General features: G+C 43.7%; 1 protein-coding gene across 3 annotated transcripts; it reads left to right on the forward strand.

Moving 5' to 3' along the window:
* The first annotated feature begins 399 nt into the window (after positions 1-399).
* Positions 400-17,836, forward strand: LOC311501117 (homeobox-containing protein 1). Of its 3 annotated transcripts, none has more exons than XM_084562783.1 (11): positions 400-558; positions 1,722-2,091; positions 3,265-3,691; positions 4,017-4,102; positions 7,289-7,399; positions 8,659-8,874; positions 9,700-9,856; positions 11,993-12,075; positions 13,987-14,082; positions 14,222-14,340; positions 15,922-17,836. In XM_084562783.1, the coding sequence occupies exons 2-11, from the start codon at positions 2,010-2,012 to the stop codon at positions 16,066-16,068; spliced, it is 1,524 nt and encodes a 507-aa protein (XP_084418909.1). In that variant the 5' UTR covers positions 400-558; positions 1,722-2,009; the 3' UTR covers positions 16,069-17,836. The 3 variants fall into 3 exon arrangements, with proteins under 3 accessions (XP_084418909.1, XP_084418910.1, XP_084418911.1); XM_084562784.1 differs by having other exon boundaries at positions 1,980-2,091; XM_084562785.1 differs by lacking the exon at positions 8,659-8,874.
* Positions 17,837-18,354: the final 518 nt, after the last annotated feature.

Here is an 18,354-nt window from a genome sequence, read left to right on the forward strand (position 1 = left end):
AGAGCTGAATTCATATTCAGTCATTTCAGTAACCATATAACTTAATTAGCAAGTGTTTGCAATGAAGATCATATATCTGCAGGCAGATTCACATACTGGATTGGATTGGTTATTTCCTAATGATTCAAAATAAAAGAATAAACACTAATAAAAACGGAAGGCCAGTGATATCAAGCAAACTGCATGTGTTAATTCCCAATAATTTCAGCTAAATATTACATTTACTTTCTGCTATGTTATATTTAGTAGGTACAGTATGACCGGAAATGAGAGTTATAATTCCTGCTGCCTTCACAGCGGTGTTGGATGGGAGGGGGGGTCACAAACTGAGACAGAGTCCACACACATTTGCATTCACTATTTCCCCACTGCATAACTGAAAGACAATATGAGACCACATCGTTCAGCCTCCGCTCGTTAGTTAACCGTCAGCGCCGGAGCCGAGGGGCCACTTTCCGCAGCGGGGTGGGGTGGACGGACACTTTCTCTGTACTTTGCACTATCTTTGCACCCCTGTCCGTCCAGCCGGCTGCAGCTGTCTCGCCACAGCGACGGGAGGTAAGGGAGCTGCTCCGCGGTGGGACAATCCGGTGCTAGCTACCAGCTAACCTAGCAAGCTAGCGAGCTAACTCGTTAGCGGCCGGTCGTGTAGCAGCACCTCGCACCTAAATTCAACATATGTTTGCTTGCTGCCATGTAGAACAGCTGCTGTCTCATAGCTGGCAGCACATTTGAAACGCTGTCAGTGTAACCTTCAAAGTGCAAGTTTGGGCAAGTTATTAGCCGAGACAACGCCGACTGAAGTGTCAATGTAGACAAACTTAATAATATTGTTTCCTGTGTCCTTCAAAATAAAAGCGCAGTGTTGCGCTTCGATTTCAGTAAGCGTTGCCACACAAGTGAAACGAATGAAGCGTCCTGTGATATGACTGAAAGTGAAATTTGGGTCTAAAGGTTTAACATTCCAAAAGTTTTCATTTTAAACCTTTACAACCGTGATGTTTTGCTGCTTTTCACATTTTTTCTTTGCATTACATATACACACACAGCCACATAATTAAACCCACTGACAGGAGAAGTAAATAAAATTGACCATCTTGTGACAATTCAGTGTTCTGCTGGGAAACTTTTAGACCTGGCATTCATGTGGATGTTACTTCGACATGTACCACCCACCTAGACCAGACCAGGCACCCCGACCTCACAGACACTCCTTGATGGCAGCAGCCATCCCCAGCAGGATGCAGCCTGAGACAGACACACACAGAAAAATGGTTTAGGAACAACTAAAAAAAAAAACATGAAGAACAGCACAAGGTGTTGACCTGGACTCCAGATTCACTAGATCCCAAACTGATCAAGTATCTGTGGGATGATCCACAGAGGACCCTCCCCTCTACACATAGTACCCAAAGGCCCCCACTAACAACATTCTGTTGCCAGACACCACAGGACACCCTCAGAAGACCCATGTCCATTCTCTCATGAGTCACAGCGGTTTTGGAGGCACAAGGGAGACCTGCACAATATTAGGAAGGTGGTTATAATGTTATGCCTGATTGGTGTATTAGGACAATGTAGTGATGATTGGATATGCACAGTCTAACAGCACACTCTTTAACTATGTGGAGTTGTGGGATTTCCACTATGTATACGAGTAGATAGTCTTCTGAGAATATGTATTATTATTAGTAATACAGCATTTTTTTTTCACTCAACAGAGCATTTTTGTAGGGACGCCACAAACTATTTTATTGTGAAGGTTACGTGCTGTACTTCCGTTCCTTCGTCCCGTACTGGCTAACGAGACGGCAGAGCAGCTATCGACGGTGCTCAAGGGAACCAACTAGAGTTGACGGTGCTAGCTTAACCAGCGTAGCATGCCTGCGAGTCATCTGCCGTTGTAGGGTAGCCAGCATGCTAACAGATGCGGTTTAACCAGCAACTCACTGCAGCAAGTCTCCCGTCTGACTCCGTAGAGGTCCAGCCGAGCTGAACTCCGCTGAGCCATGCGACAGTGGTGTGTCCCCGCTGCGACCCCACGCACCGAACCACTCCCGGGGCGCCTATCCGTGTCCCCCCCTCCACCAGGTAAGATAAAGTCAAAGACGAGACGCTGTTTTTACTCTTTGAGCTCGCGCTTTAGTTCTGAATCTTACATTTTAGCCCAGAATCCTCCCAGGACACCTAAACCAATGTAGTCTGCTCCCCAAACTTGGAGCAGAACTCGATTTAAAAATCCATGAAGTAAACTTTATCCACTTTATCACTGGAGGTACATGTGGGGCAGCGTTGAACTTGACCTATCTTAGAAATGTTTGTCCCTCTGCAATAAATTCGGCATGCATCCCATTTAACAATTTGATTTTTTTTATATGTAAACCCCTCAGCTTGCTGTTGCTCACTACTTTGTATTTTGGAGTTAAGTTAACATGTTAAAAAATGACCCCATTAATTAAAGAGTGAGTTCAACAGATTTGCAAAAAAAAAAGTTATGACCACTGCATCTGCCTTTTCAAGTATGAAAAGCCGATGTCAAATTGCTCAGAGTGATCTTTTCTCTAGTCTGCGTGATTATTGACGACTGTTCAGATCAGACTCCCTGCAGCCTTGCAGGACTGGCAGCTATGAAAAGTGAAAGCATGGATGTGCATGACTCGGCCGAGGGGACCTGATGTTAGGTTATGCATGCCAGGGTGATCTTACTTTAATTCCACCCTGGACAAATAGAGCAAGGTTAGCCCCAGGCGTCTGTGCCAAGTGTTTGAAAGGTTGCCAAACTTGAATGACCCACGGGTTCTTCAAAGGAGAATGCAGTCTGCCGTGTTTTGCAATTCTGTAAACTAATCTTAGTTATGTGCTGTTAACGCTACTGAAGAGAATTTCATCATATCTGCGTTTAAAGTGTCACGTCCGAGATGAACGAGGTGTTTTGAATTCAGCTGCGCTTGTCTTTTTGCATCTATTAATAATCCTTTCATCCCTTATCAGTTTGTCTGCGGGTTCTGAAAATGTCTGCCACGTATTGTCTAAATTTAAAGCCGGGGTGTAGTAGAGATAAATATAGCATTGTTTATCTTGGTAACACTTTGTGAAGTCTTCTGGTGCTGTTTATCTGCTCAGAAATCATCACAGACACGCAGCTCTTTAGTGTATTAATAGGGTGACACTCACACTGACTTACAGATTGGGTCTTGTGATTCGTTAAAATTGCCATTCTTAGTTGACTTTGATGAAGTGTGCACCTCTGTGTCGTACATGCAGATGCCAGGATGGAGTGCTGTGAGGTGGAGCCGCGCTACACCATCGAGCAGATTGACCTCCTCCAGCGCCTGCGTCTGTCCGGCATGACCAAACCTCAGATCATCCACGCTTTGGAGTCCCTGGAGAGGCTCGACCCCGACCACCGCCCGTCGCACTGTGACTCTCACCCCGCGCCGTCCAACAACGCCCCAGCCGCCGCCGCTCCGGCGCCATCCTCGTCTTCGTCCTCCTCCTCCTCGCTCTCCCTCGCCTCCGCCACCACGCAGACCTCGGGCCTGGATGGCGCCGCTCTCTCCCCCAGCAACAGCTACGAGGCCTCGCCTCCGCCCCTCTACCCTCCCAGCGTGGCGGTCCAGCGGTCGTTCAGCTACGACATGATGGGGGAGGAGGAGTGGGACCTGGAGGAAAAGGTTGAGGAGTACATGAGGTGAGAACGGCAGAGGGAACAGGGGCTTGCTCGGTGTTATCAAGAAGCTAGAGGGGATGAATTAGTGCTGGGTGAGAATGAGTTGGAAAGACATGAGAAAGGAATATGAGAGGCTATTATAACATCAGATAATGACAGCTGCTGTCCCCGGAGGTGCAGGCTTATTCTCCAGAATTTGAGTGGAGTTAATTCAGGTCAGGTGTTTAGGGATGGCTGGAAAAAAAAAGAGAAGCATCAGTGAATAAGGTTAGTCAGAGCAAGGGCGGATGCTTTAACCACCGTGTAATGGTTCTCATGTCACGACGGGGTTGTGCTTCTTTTACAGGAGAGACAGCAACCTGGTGAAAGAAGAGATCAAAACTTTCCTCAACAATCGCAGGATCTCTCAGGCGATCGTAGGCCAAGTTACAGGTAATCCGCTTTCTCCGTGACATTATTACCGAGTCGTTCGTTTATTAAACTGTCTCTAGTGGGCAATTATAAACAGTGTTGACATAAAAGGGTGAGAAACAGATTATCTACTTAGTTCAGGCAAAACACTAAATAGATGCTTGATTGAATAAAACGGAAAAGGGTAATCACTTTCAGGCTTTTTTGCTCTGGTCCACTTCCTGCTGACCTAATCACTTGTGTTTCTGGCCAGCTAATTTGCAACGGGAAACATAACTGGCTGCTAAGTCAATTGGTTCTGATGAAGCACTCTGTTTACCTTGGAAAATAACATCAGAGAGAGCTTCAAATGAAACACTCTACTGACTGAGGGTTTAGGTTCTTGTGCAGATACAGAAGTCTGTTTAAGCAGTACAGAATACTCTCTATGCTACAACATTTGGCCCAGGGGGTCGCACTGTTATCCACAACTTGTCCAAGTTAGTTTGTCTGCCTGTTCACAGTGGGCTGAGAATGTAGTCAAATGTTGCATTGTGTGCGGTACTTTGATCTTTTGTTTGCTCTTGCTTATACTTTGCTGACAACAGCCTCGGGCCGATGGTGTACAGTTTGTTCACAAAATACTTGCCAGCTCTTGTAAGGCAGTTTTTTAATTTAGATTCAAAATATACAAAAAATAGACGTGTAGGAAACTATTGTTTATCATGAGAATCAGTTCACATCACTAGAGGTTAAACTGGAATGCGCCCTCACGGTTTTATGCCTCCTCCAGCCGGTGAAGTTGCAGTTTACGTCCATGTCTGACCAGATACTTATACTCTTTGTAGTTAGGACTGTGAAGAAATATTGTAGAACATTAGGATGTCGCATCTAAGATGACCTTTGACCCTTCTTCATTTTATCCTGTAGAGCCCCGCCCACATATTAAGCAATTTACTTGTCTCCCAACACTCTACAGATGCTTGTCAGTGGACGTTCTAGGCTATTGTTGCCTCTGTAACCCTTGTATATTCCCCACCCCAAATGTTTAAATGTAAAAAAAAGGAGAACATACTTACAGATATTGGTAGTGTATGGATGGAGCTGTTCTTCTGCTGTCACTGCTCTCTATTTGAAAAGAAAATACAGCCAAAGTCGCCTCCGCCTCCGCCTCCATCTATGTACACACAACACTCCAAGCTATTATCATGGTGAATTTGGTTGTAGTAGCCAAAGTTGTGGATGGTAACCCTTTGGGAAGCTATGCGTTTGGGTCATATGTCAATCCACTGCGTCGTATGCTTCCACTGGTCGTCACCTCAGCCAAGTCACCTTTAGGTAACTTTAGATTAGTTCAACCTGGTACATGCCCACTTGACAGTTTTCACCTTATATTGCTACAGCTGAATTTTATTAAAGTCTATGGTCTCTTGTCACCACATCATTTCTAGTTCGTTCTTTTGTGTGCATGCCTTCAGGCATTTGTGTGAAATTTGAATAAATTCCCTTGAAACATTGTGGAAATGAGTTAAGATAGCCTTGTTTTGTGAGGTCACAGTGAACTTGACCTTTGAGCACAAAAATGAAATCAGTTCACTCTTGAGTCCAGGAGAATGTTGCTGCTGAGTCAGAAAAATTTCCTGATGACGTTCCTGTGATATTGTTTCCACGAGAATGGGACGAATGTTCTGCATGTACGTGCAGACCACCTGAAAATATGATGCTTCGCCAAGCTTCTTTTACTAATATTTTTTGCGCCTCTTTGATATGCTCAAGAAACATATCTTCTGTGCTAAATATTCACAGGTCCAATTTCTCAAATGGGAAAAAAATGGAGATTGTGCTCTGTTCCGACAGATACAATCATCACTCTGTAGTCTTGGTTTGCAATTAATTGAGCATTTTTATTAGTATCAGTTCCACTGTCAGCTCTGACTGCTTATTGATCTTGAATACATCAGTTTCCTGTGTGGAAATAGTGAAATAGCTGTCATGGATTTCAGCCCCAAACCAGCAGTTTGATCAGCTGTCAGAACACAGTCTGGTTGCATATGATAAAAATGTGAAAGAAATGTGCTTAAGTACTGGATGTGGTGTTATTTAGGTTAATTGAGTTGTGTAAAATCACTTCCATTTTGTTATGGGACTAGGAACTGCCGCCGTGGTCTGGGTAATTTATGGGAAACAATGCCCGCTTAAAATCACAGCCTTGCGCTGATTGGGCTTAGTGAAATGCAGCAAAGCCTCAGATCTCTCATTCTCCGCAATTCCTTGTTAGTGCACGTCAGTGTCGCCTGGCGAGTTCATGTTGTGAGCGGGAGCATCGATTACGTAAGAGGCAGGCAATTGGAATCGGTTTGCGATTCTCACTAAGTCAGCATGTTACACAGGCTCCTCTTATTATGTCTTTATCATAGGTGGCATTATTAAAAGGTATTTACAGCATGTATGAGCATCATAAATAAATGTGTCTTCGTGGACATGTGGATGAATAAATTGATAAAATGTATAAAATGCATTAGTAGGGGTCTGCCTGTCATGATAACAGTATGTGGGGTTTATTAATGTGGATTACAACTGCGTACTAGTTTTAAATATTTTTTTGTATTGCTGATAGTTATGAAAAGTTGGTCGGCTTCTGTTGTTTTCTGACTTATTTGATCTACGTGCATTTTTTTTTTAGTGTTTTTTGTTTGTGCTTGGGGTGGTTAAGAGTAAAATCGACATCAGATAGAGGTGGAGGGAGGCAGCTCAACTTTCTTCAAGCTACTTTGCTCATAACAAAAAAAGCTGGCGGATAAAATGACCATGCTACATCATAGTTGGAGCCTTAGGTTTAACAGCGGTGGAATGCCACGGTAACTCTTTATGGACAGCCTTTTTGTGTTCTGAATAAAACATGAAACCTGCTACAGGGTCTTTGGGTTTGAGATTAACTCCTCTAGGTAAGGCATATTTCTCCAGCAGAGCCTATTAGTGGCCTTGCACTAATAATTGATGTAAATTTACATCAGTAAACTTCCCTCTACCCCTTCCTTGAAAACGTATTCCATTAAATCACATGTCATTAATTCAAGTATTGATGTTGGGATGGCTTCATTAACTTAACAGTAGTGTTCCAGTGCTGGAACACCGCCGATCTGAATAATACCGATGCTGCCGGCGCTCCGTGAAATGAATCGCGCCCTTCAACGTGTTTAAGTAACATGTCTCAACTCCCGCACACAGGCATCAGCCAGAGCTACATCTCCCAGTGGCTGCTGCAGCAAGGCCTGGAGATGAGCGACTCCAAACGCAGAGCGTTCTACCGCTGGTACCTGCTGGAGAGGAATAACCCAGGTGAGGCTCTGGGCGACGGCATGAGGGCTGTCACGGGGACAGGCTGGACATGCGAGGGTTAGGTTTCAGATCCAGCGTGTAATTTGACTTTAACAAAGGAGAGGAGTGGGATGTAGATGCCTGCGTGGATGATCGAGCTACGGAAAGAATAATTAGAAAGTGCCGATCAGTGCCTCAAGGTTGAATGTCGGGTTAATGATGATAGATTATAGATTAGATAACGGAAGGCTTGTATTAAAAATGGATGTATCGTGTGTGTGTGTCGTGAATGTGAACCACTGCTTGCCACCCCTTTTCACATCCATCTACCTCCTCTGTGCCCCCATCCTCCTGCATGGTAAACCCACACACCTCTAAGTCCCCACGCTAACTGTGAGCTGGTCCTCAAGGGCTGTGAGGTCGAGGAAGGACGAGAGACAAATCTATAATTTCAGAGGAAAGACAAATGATAAAGGTAGTCCCGTCACAGGAGATTCTAATCAATAATGTTAAGGCTTCTGGTTAGGAAATGAAACTTTAGTGGGTGAATGCGGTTTGTCTGTACAGGCTACAGTAACAGCTTGGGTCTGTACTGACCTCTCGGTGTCCTAGGATAGAAATTCAGCATGCATTCAGACAGCTGCAACACAGCAAACGAGTAGCTGCACAAGATGCTCACAGATTTTATTGATTCGTGTCAAACAGCATGCATTCATAGTAAATCATGTCCAGAAGTCACATTTGTGCGTTATTAGTCTATGAAATAAACAAAGCCACTGAAGGACCATCTGCTGTCCCTGCTGTCTCCCTTCATCCTAATGCTTTATTTCTTTCTGCCCCGCTGACCCACCCAAGCTTTGCTTCAGCTACTCTGTAGTTCTCAGCCCTGATGCTGGAGGTGCTCTGGTGCTGGTTTTCATTCCTACATGGCTAACAAACAGGCTATCAACAGTGATACTAACAATAACTCCCTTTTCTGCAATGTTTCCAATCCAAATTGCCACCGTGCTTTGCTTCTTGAAAAGGCTCCTATTGACCTGTCCATCACGAACCTCCAAAGAATCAGCGATGTCAGCGAAACTGACTCCTAAATCAAATACACCAAAATTCACGACAAAGCACACATCAAATGATTGATTGCTGAAAATTTAAAGGCAGGTCTACAGGAGTGTGTCACTTAATCCAGAGACACATGTGAAAATGTAAAGTATCAACCTCCAGTTACTGCCACAACCCCATGGCTGTGGCCTGCCTGACTATTGGTTTTGTCCCGACTGAAGGGCTGAGGTGCAGTGAAAGCCAGCACAGCGTGAGCCCCATGACCAGGGCCAGGGGAGGGGACAGAGACGGGACAGTGGCAGGGGCAAGTGGCAGCCTCCCCAACCCCAACACCAACCTCAACCCCAACCCCAACCCGTCGTGGAGCAGGCAGAGAGAGCTGCTGATGCACTTGCTGCCGTGGTACGCTGCTGCTGCAGCTGCCCAGGTCCAGCCAGGTAACAGTGCCCTCCGTGCCCCCCGGCCTCAGCAGCCTGCCACAGGAGACACCTGCAACTCAGCTGGCCTGCATGACAAGCAGCCTCTATCACTCTTTCAGCTTGGGATGCATTTCAACTGTCTCAGATGGCAGGAATCAACTCGAGGATTCCTATCCCTCTAATGCTAAAATTAAGTAATATCTGCTTGACCTTACTATTGTATCCGCAGACTGACGCAGCACCTAGGTGTCACTTCAAATGTAGCTTGGTTGGGGGAGCACGCACATTTATAAATGAAAAGTACCACTGTTTGCTGGAGTAGCTAGGAAGCTAGTTTGGTTTCAGGGCACAATCATTTAATTAAATACATTGTTAGGAATTATTATGTACAGACAGTGTGGTACAATAATAACCCAGTGGAGGTCACATCATAAATTTGAATGACCATATTTATGTGTGAGGCAGCCACCCTCATCATATGTCAAAATACTAGAGACCAGTCCATAATTCTGATTAATAATCCACTTCATTTGACGTTTGTATGTTAGCTAGTTCACATTTGATACCTTATTCTTCACGCAAAGCCGTCTCACACGTCTCCTACTCTCTGTCCCTAGTTGGTATTGTGTTTCTGTTTCATTCCACCCACTCCTTTTTGACAATACTGTGATGAAGGCCAACTTAGTTCACTTATATTTACAGACGACAAACTAACCAGCTGCAGATCCAACTTAGCTGGTGCATCGGACAGCTGGAGGCTAAACACAACCAGACAGCGGTTTGGCTACCTGGCTTGTTTGCGGACATTTTTACCAAATACTCGCTCCTTCTTCTCTTCTTCAGGCGCCACCTTATCGATGCGCTCCCTGGTGAAGGAGGAACCTGACTGGAGGACGGGGATCATGGCCGGGGACAGAGCAGGGATCGTTGCTGGTCCGCTGAGGCTGCGTAGAGGAAGCAGGTTCACCTGGAGGAAGGAGTGCCAGTCAATTATGGAGAGGTGAGGAAGTTAAAGTGCTATATCAGGTTAAGTTAACCCATTCAGGCCTAAACACTCTTCTGTAAACCCCCTCTCAAAACCTGAGGTTTTTCTAAATATGTCAACGCTTACTAAAACCTTAATTTCTCAGGCTCTGTAGCAGATAAAAACATGAGATAAAAAGCATTTGACAGCTTACTTCTTTGGCTTTCAACTTGACTGACTTGCTAGGGCATAATCTTCAAATGCATTTTTTTTTAAAAATCAATAAACACCAAACATTGTTAAAATTTTGAAAATCAGTAAAGATCTATTTTTCCAATTACTTCGTCAATATCACTTCACTTGAGTCAGCCATGACGGATCGCTAGCACGGTGTTTAAAATTTTCGACCAAAACATACTCCACGTGTAGGCTTATTTCGACCAATCACAAAGCGTTTTATTAGTCACATGAGTTTAAAAAAAATCCCTAAGCATCTCTGTCACTCACCCCAAGAATATTTCAGCCAATCACAGTGCATATAATTGGCCATGTGCCTCGAAAAAGACGACAACGCTCAAAATGACACAGACGCGGTTGCCGGCCGTAACTACGCATAGATGCGTGATCCGGTCTGAATGGGTTAATAAACGGAGGTGTGTATGTGCTGAGGGAAATGCATGAAAAGGCATTGTGATTTTCGAAACGGCTCTGACCCACTGAGATGTGGACACCATGATATTAAGAGCTTATTCGCTTCATGTCGCCTGTCTCTGGGCCACACCAACACACACATATGTTCTTCTGCATCTGCTAGAAAGGATAGAAACTCTCCTTACCAACAGGTGGTAGCCGTCTGTACTTTGAAACAGTGTTACTGTAAAAAGCTAGAAGTCTGTATAAAAGTCCATCCATCATCTCACCATTTACCCTGTAGAGAAATGTATATAATTTGGTTGCTGTAAAGTCCAATATATCCCTTACATTTAGTTGACATTTTGCACTAAACTATATTTTTTTAAAAAGCTGAGGTCTGCAGAAAAACTTCCATCAGCCCAGGTGAGTTTTAACATGTCAGTATATGAGTTGTTGCACCTGGAATGCAGCATTGCTTGAGGTGGCGGTGCGTTGGTGTCCTTCGCTGCCTTGCGGCTGTGACTTCCTGCTTTTGGCGTGGGCCAGGACCCATTCGGTGTATGATGCAGCCGTTTTTGTCCCCGTGTGTCGTGACCCTGCGTCTCGGTAGCATATTTGTCCCAGACAGTCTTCTCAGTAACCCAGAAGGATGCTGAGAAAGAGGAGCGCAGTGCCCGCTGCTTGCAATTGATTTCTCTATTACATGGTTGCTGTAAGTACAGGGCGCAGTCTGGGCACTCACAGTAATAAGACCACGCAGACGACGCTCACCAGCAGAGCCCCCGGATTACGCAATTCCACTGCAGTGCTGATCCTTATGAGCTGGTTGAGAGTCAAGGACGATACAGTAGAGGTGAAGATGATGTGTGTGTGTGTGTGAGAGAGAGAGAGAAGATAGGGCAACTCAGAGGGTGAGAGGAGAAGAGGTCTGGAAGAAACTGATACCTGTGTGTTTTGTAATGTGAGATAATGACTTTTTTTTCAGGCTTGCAGGGACAGAAAAAAACAAGGCACGGAAATAGTTTAGCTTGCATATAAAAGCCCTGTCCACACCGTCTGTATATAGCCACCTCGTTGTTGTGTTTTTTTCTGACCTGTTATATGTATATCTGTAGGTACACTGAGTGTGTAACCGGATTCCAAATAAAGCTTATCTTGGCAGTCGCTGGGATAGCTCTGTACGTGCAATCTGGACGTCATTAATTATGTCATAATCGTAGAAACTTACCAAATCGTTGTCATATTTATAAGCCTAGGAAGAGACAATTAGTCTGCAAAGCTTAAATTGCCCAAATGAATCCTGTTAATGCATTCATTGATCCATTGCTCTCCAGTGAGGACCCTTCCCGATGCTCCCTCACTCTACAAATGTTTTCCTTACCCTCCCGTAGTTCGATGCGTAAACTAAAAGTTGATGAGGTGTTAAATTAGGGCGTAACTAGCTCTGCTCAGGCCGGTGCCGTCCTCTAATAAACGGCGGAGCCTGCGATGCGGTGTGATTTAACTGTTTCCAATACTGTGGGCGTCCGTCTCTTCCAGCTTCTTCATGGAGAACCAGTACCCAGACGAGGCCAAGCGAGAGGAGATTGCCAACGCCTGTAACTCCGTCATCCAGAAACCAGGTACTAAGAGGCATTATTTAATTAACTGCATCAAGGCCGGTTGCTGTTGGAAAGGTCTTAGGACAGCTGTCCACAATTGCTCAGATAAAGCACTCTTTAAATTGAAACGCCATTCTGGTGTATAATTGATCTGTTTGTTAAATCGATATGTCGGTTGACAGATAATTATTTTGAGCTGCTGGTAATGAATTCAGTCATTTATTAAGCAGGTTTGCTATTTGAATTATGAGGTGCTTGTTTTATCTCTTTGGAAATGTACAAGAAAAAGTGTAAGTGGTAGGGATTAGCTGGATTTCTGTATGAATTAGGACTGCAGTGTGATCTGATATTCATCTAAAGGCATCGACAACTGACACCAAAGAGCTAGTAGCAATGAAGATTGGACTAAAATAGTTGCACTTAACAATACTGCCAATGACCAGCCGGCACATACACCCATCCGCCACAACATTAAAACCACTGACAGGAGAAACATTGACCATCTTGTGACAATACAGTGCTCTGCTGGGAAACTTTTATACCTGGGGCCAGCACTGTGGTAACATCTACTAAAGTCACTATAGATGATGTAGACCGATAACTGATGTAGCTCAACGTGTTTTACAGCATAGCAAAATATTAGACTAGCTTGCCACCAAAACTACCTGCCCTATATATATAGACTGAAATGACTGGACTCGATAGTACCATCAGCTTACAGAGAACATTAACGTCCAGACACCACAGGACACCTTCAGAAGGTCCATGTCCATTCTCTGATGAGTCGCAACTGTTTTGGAGGCACAAGGGAGACCTACACAATATTAGGAAGGTGGTCATATCATAAAGGAAATATGTGGCAGTCGTCTGTATACATCATTCAAAGGGGAAACAGGAAGAGCTAGGATTAGCCGTGAACTGTACTGAACCATGCTGACCAGTTGGTCTACAGGTGATTCAATCCAGGTGATCAAGTCATTGTGCACATTCTGCTTTCAATTCAACACGGTATACGGGCTGAAAATCCATTGTCAAGGGTGACACTAGAACCTCAGATACTCATCAACGGCCTTCCACTTGGTGTGTAACGACCCTAAGTCAAAAGTATAGACACAACACAATGTGATTATACTGATTATACTAATGAACACACACACACACACACACACACACACACAACTCTAATCTAATGTCCTGCTGCATCATCCAGCTTCTATAGATTCAGTTGGATGTCCTTTTGGTGTTTTCCAGTAAGACACTATGATAAATTCTGGGATGCCTGTTTTTATTTAATATGTATATGGATTTGTGTGATGCTATAATCCAAGGCTTGCATAATGTTTTGAAATTCAACACTCGGCAAACTTTTTTTTTTATTAAATCTTACTACTGCCTGGTCTGAAAACTGATGCACAAATGTTGAATTGTAATGCAGAACTTCCATTGTGAGTACACTTTGCCGTACAGTATCTACATTTGCAAGAGATCTGACCGCACAGTTGCAAGCTTGTGTGTCACATGTGGGCACGTGAACATTATTTCAGCCTTTCCAGACATTATTTATTTGATTTCTAGATGTCTTTATATATATATTTAGTTTTACAGTACACAGTATTCAACCATCATTTTTTCAGTCCACAACATTTTCACAGTAGTGTTGCATTTCAGGTTCACAGTGAGGTTGTTTTTATACAGAATGAGTGATTCTGCCCTTGACACCCTGCTCGAGGCACCATGATTTGGAAAAATGTCCCATTTTTAAATATGGCCATTGGGACTGTATTCAGACGCCTGTTTTACTTGGAGCTAAGAGCAGGGAAGTCTACTTGTATTTTAGGGGTATAACAGCGAGCCAAATTCACGGTTCGACTTCAGTACTTAACGGCAGCTTGGGGGATCACTGTTGTTTGTTTTGTTTGTTTCATTCCCCAGGCTGTAAGCTGTCTGAGTTTGAGCGCGTGACAGCACTGAAGGTATACAACTGGTTTGCCAACCGTAGGAAGGAGATGAAGAGACGAGCGAATATTGGTGAGACCTGACAACTTGACAAAAAGAGGCTTTTTGCCACGTCTCTGTCTATGGACAATTTACATGCACATTTTGTGTGTTGTTTATTTGTTTCTTTTTTTTTTTTTTAAACCTCTCTTTCCCTATTTCACACAATCAGAAGCTGCCATTTTGGAAAGCCATGGAATTGAGGTGCCAAGTCCAAGCTGCCACTCAAACGGAGAGGAGGGAGAGATGCAGGAGTTTGCGGAACAGGTGACTCATCGATTCTCAGAGCAAGTAAGTCAGCACAGAGACACTTACCAAGTTGGGCTGAAGAAGATCCAAAACCAGAGCACTAATAGCAAGACGTGTTGGCACTGATCATGTTGCTCTAAAACTGTTAATTCAGTCTTGGATGCAGAGAATCGCACATTTAGAGAGATATTATTAAATAGAAACCGGTAATATAACACATTACTGCTATAGTAGCTGGGCTGGTGCTTCATATAACTGTATGGACGATTTGGAACTGCATTAGGATAATAATAGCGACGACTTTACGCTGTGTAAATGTGTGTAGATGGTTCATTAATACTCAAGCACCCATAAACCTTCTGTGGAGTAACATCACCATTGCAGCACAACATGACTACATATAGTGACAAAAGTCCAATGATTATTAGTTAATCTTGTTAGGCTACACATTCACTCAGGTCGTACCAAGTCACTGATAGCCAGGTAGGTAGGAAATACTGCAGAACCTTGAGGAAGCAAATGCTGCTCCGGCAAAAGCCTCATCATACTGGGGTCATCAACCTCAGTGTGGTACAAACTGCGATGGACTCGGTGCAACTATGCTACAGTCTGAAATGTTGGCTCATTACAGAAAGACAGGATTACCGTGACTTTACTGAAGTCAGCAAAGCAGATGAGCTCATGCTGCGGTGATTCAGGGGTGCTGATAGTTGTTATGTATGTATTTTCAATTAGAAACAGCTGCAGTAATTTAGTAGTACAGGATCGGTTGAGTGTCAAAAGCTCTGAGTGAATGTAACACAGAGACAACAATGTGAATATTAATAACCCTGTCTGTTATGAGCCTGTTTTTAAGCAGTTCCTTCAGTGACAAGCATAGTATTAGTCCAGCATCTCTGCCTGGTGGAGGCTTGAAGAAAATGTTGTTGAAGCTGAATAAGCATGGGTAGAATGCAGACATCATCTACAGTATGTTTGACCACCTGTATCTTAATTTTGTGACACAAGAACAGAAGTGACTCAAAAACATCGTAAAGAAGTCAATAATTAACTAAAGGATGAAAAATATTAAAAGTTAAATTTGTCGCTGGGCCCAGTTTTCAGATTTTGTAGCTTTGATCTGAGCATAAATTCTCCTTGTAAACAGATAATGAATAGAAAAGTGGAAAATTGGACAATTCGATGTGCATCTAGTAAAAAAGATATGCTTTTTTTTTTTTTAATCAAACCATGTTCCTTTTAACAGGCTGTCATTACAGACACTTAGCCTGAATAAAACCTTATTTGCAAATAGAGTGTCACTGTGTTGGGGCCTCTGCGCTTACAGAATTAGGGTGACCTACAGTTCAACAGTGTGCCTGAACGCCTCACGTCTAATCGCATGCTAGCACTGAAGCTGCTGCTGCTACTCTGATCAAACTTTACACTTTCTGTGTAGATATAGCGTAGCAGCCAGTGTTTACTACACTGTACAAACAACTGGAAGTAGCGGGGGCCCAGATGGTCTAGATGGTCACACCAGGAAGTAGATCCTGTGGGCAAGGTGGGGGCTCTTTATCCTAACAGGATGTATAATAATATCCAAATATTTAGCTCGCGCATGTTCTGTATGGTTTGGCACAGGAAGACACGCCTTCCCAGAGGATTGTCGACCAACACGATCCCTCCTCGTTGGCCAGCACAGAGGTGGCGGCCCTACCGAGCCCCAGCACTCAGGTCTTGGAACAGAAAGACGAGGATGCAAAAAGGGAGACTGTGGACGAAGAGTGACCAAAGCCGGTGGAGTTTGGATCGTCATGTCTGAATTTTAATCATATGAAATAAGAAAAAAAAAAAAGAAGTGTCTCCTGCACCACCCATATAGGGCCTTTTCGGGCATATGACACCCAAAAGTCAAAGGGGGGAGGTCGCTGAAGCTCGCTAAGGTGCCTCAGATGGTAAGGAGGCCACTGTATTTATCAACAGTAATCCTGCTTATATTAATGGCAATATACAGTATATATATATCAATATATAGTGCATTCCAAGATGGTATTAAAAAGCCTAAATTCCTTAGAGGGAGAATTATGTAAAGGATACCTCGTCCATTTTAAGCTAAGCTTCTTCTGCTTTCTTTGCTACATGCCTTCTTTTGGCTTTTTCAAAGGGTGCCTGTTTGATGGACTGTGGTGACATGAATGTGCTGAGCCTGCAGGTCAGGTGTTGTTTGGGTGCGGGGATAAAGCGCGGCATCAAGGGTCTAGCGCGTGGTGGATCAGATGCCCTCCGCTCGCTTGAATGTCTTTGACCCCCATCTGGTTCATAAGACTCTAACCTCAATCAGTCGATTGATTAAATCAGTCGATCAGTCAACGAGTGCTGTTTCCATCGAATCCGTAAAGCCCTGAGGGACAACTGGAATCTCAGGTAATCCCAACAAATCATGGACAAAGACGGTGAAGAGTTGCACCAGGTTCCTTTCAACATGTGCTTTATTTTCTGCATCTTAACTGTGTTTAACCAAAACATGATGTTATTTATACCTTTATATATTAGCCAAACAAGCCTAGGACAGTATCTCCTAGTATCTCTTTATCATCGGTCTTCTTTCTTATACTGAATGCTGCTGTTGGGTCATTTTTGTAGTCACGTCAAACCTCAGCCAGTGAAGCTAGACTAGTTAGAAAGTCTACCCAGACTTTTTCTTTCTTTCTTTTTTTTTTTTTTTTTTAAATATCGTTTGAAAAAAACGCTAAAAGAGATGTGATCAAATATAATGTGTCAGTGTAAATGCTCCAAGCACCTTCTCTCCTCTTGAGATAAGCTAAAGCTTAAGCTCATGTAAGTTTGTATGACTGCAAAGCTGCACTTCAAAGTGGGATCTCACTATAACTGTAAGAGGAGAGCTTTCCAGACTGTACATGCGTTTGAGCCATGTACATAACCCCATATCCACAAATTATACACGTACTGTATGTGGGTGCTTTCTGTTGAATTACACTAGTATATAGAAACTGTTATTTGTCAGACTTGAAATAGCTGAGTTAAACTTTGCATTACATAGTCCCTTATATTCACTGGCCCAAGGCCTACGGAGTTACCTCCTAGATGTTCATATAATGAACAAAGACGCTTGTTCTCAAATGCCCCCCCTCCCAACAGGGTGCTACCATGTTACCTCCTAATGCCAAAGCTATGCCAAGGTAGAGAAGAGCTACAGGATATGACAGTCACAACACTATAGATATACAGATGTAATAGATGTTTAGTTGCTCAGTACAACACTAGCCAACTCTAGCTTACCTCAGAATAAACTGTGTGTCGCGAACGTGTCGCATCACCGTGACCGTTCATGACGTGGACAATGTTACGTAGCATTTATGACAGTGGGGGTTCACCCTGTGCCGTTAACGGGTACACTCACCTCAGACAGGTCTCTCGTCCGGCTTTGGACAGGGACCCCCAAAGCTGCAAGCCGTTAGTGATGGATTATGCTCCTCTTTATCTGCTTTTATCTGACAAGGGAAAACTGTAACAACAATAAAATTGTACACTATCAGACATGCCTCCCATTTGTTTTAAGGGGTTTGGTTCTGGACAGGGACGTGCAGTGAGTGAGAAGATGGTAGAAAACACATTACTTAAACAAGGCAGTGTCTCGTCACCCTGTCAGCAAGTAGAGCTCAATTATTGAAGTGTAATTATCACCCTTTAGTTCAATGCTAGACTAAATGAGTGTTAGTGTAGAATGTATTCAGCGCAGGTCTCAGGAGAATGCCGGCACTGTATTAATATGTACTAGATATCAGATACTCAGAGTCACTGAAGATGATGAAGACCGATAACTGAGGTAGCTTAACGTGCATAGCAAAATACTAACATGCCACCAGAACTACCTGTCCTATATAAATAGACTGAAATGATTGGAGTTGATAGTACCATCAGCTTAGAGAGAACATTAATGTTGATGTAACCTGTGGTATATCTGTGGGATGATCCACAGAGGCCAATCCCCTCAAAGGCCCCCCACTAACAACATTGTGTTGCCAGACACCACAGGACACTCTCAGAAGGCCC

This window comes from Chelon labrosus (genome assembly GCF_963514085.1).
Source record: "Chelon labrosus genome assembly, chromosome: 16".
Lineage (NCBI taxonomy): Eukaryota > Metazoa > Chordata > Actinopteri > Mugiliformes > Mugilidae > Chelon > Chelon labrosus.

Coding starts and splice junctions, on each gene's coding strand:
- LOC311501117 (XM_084562783.1), top strand. CDS start 2,010: ATGCGACAGTGGTGTGTCCCCGCTGCGACCCCACGCACCGAACCACTC. Junction 3,692..4,016: donor AAGGTTGAGGAGTACATGAG/GTGAGAACGGCA, acceptor CTTCTTTTACAG/GAGAGACAGCAACCTGGTGA. Junction 7,400..8,658: donor GCTGGAGAGGAATAACCCAG/GTGAGGCTCTGG, acceptor TCCCGACTGAAG/GGCTGAGGTGCAGTGAAAGC.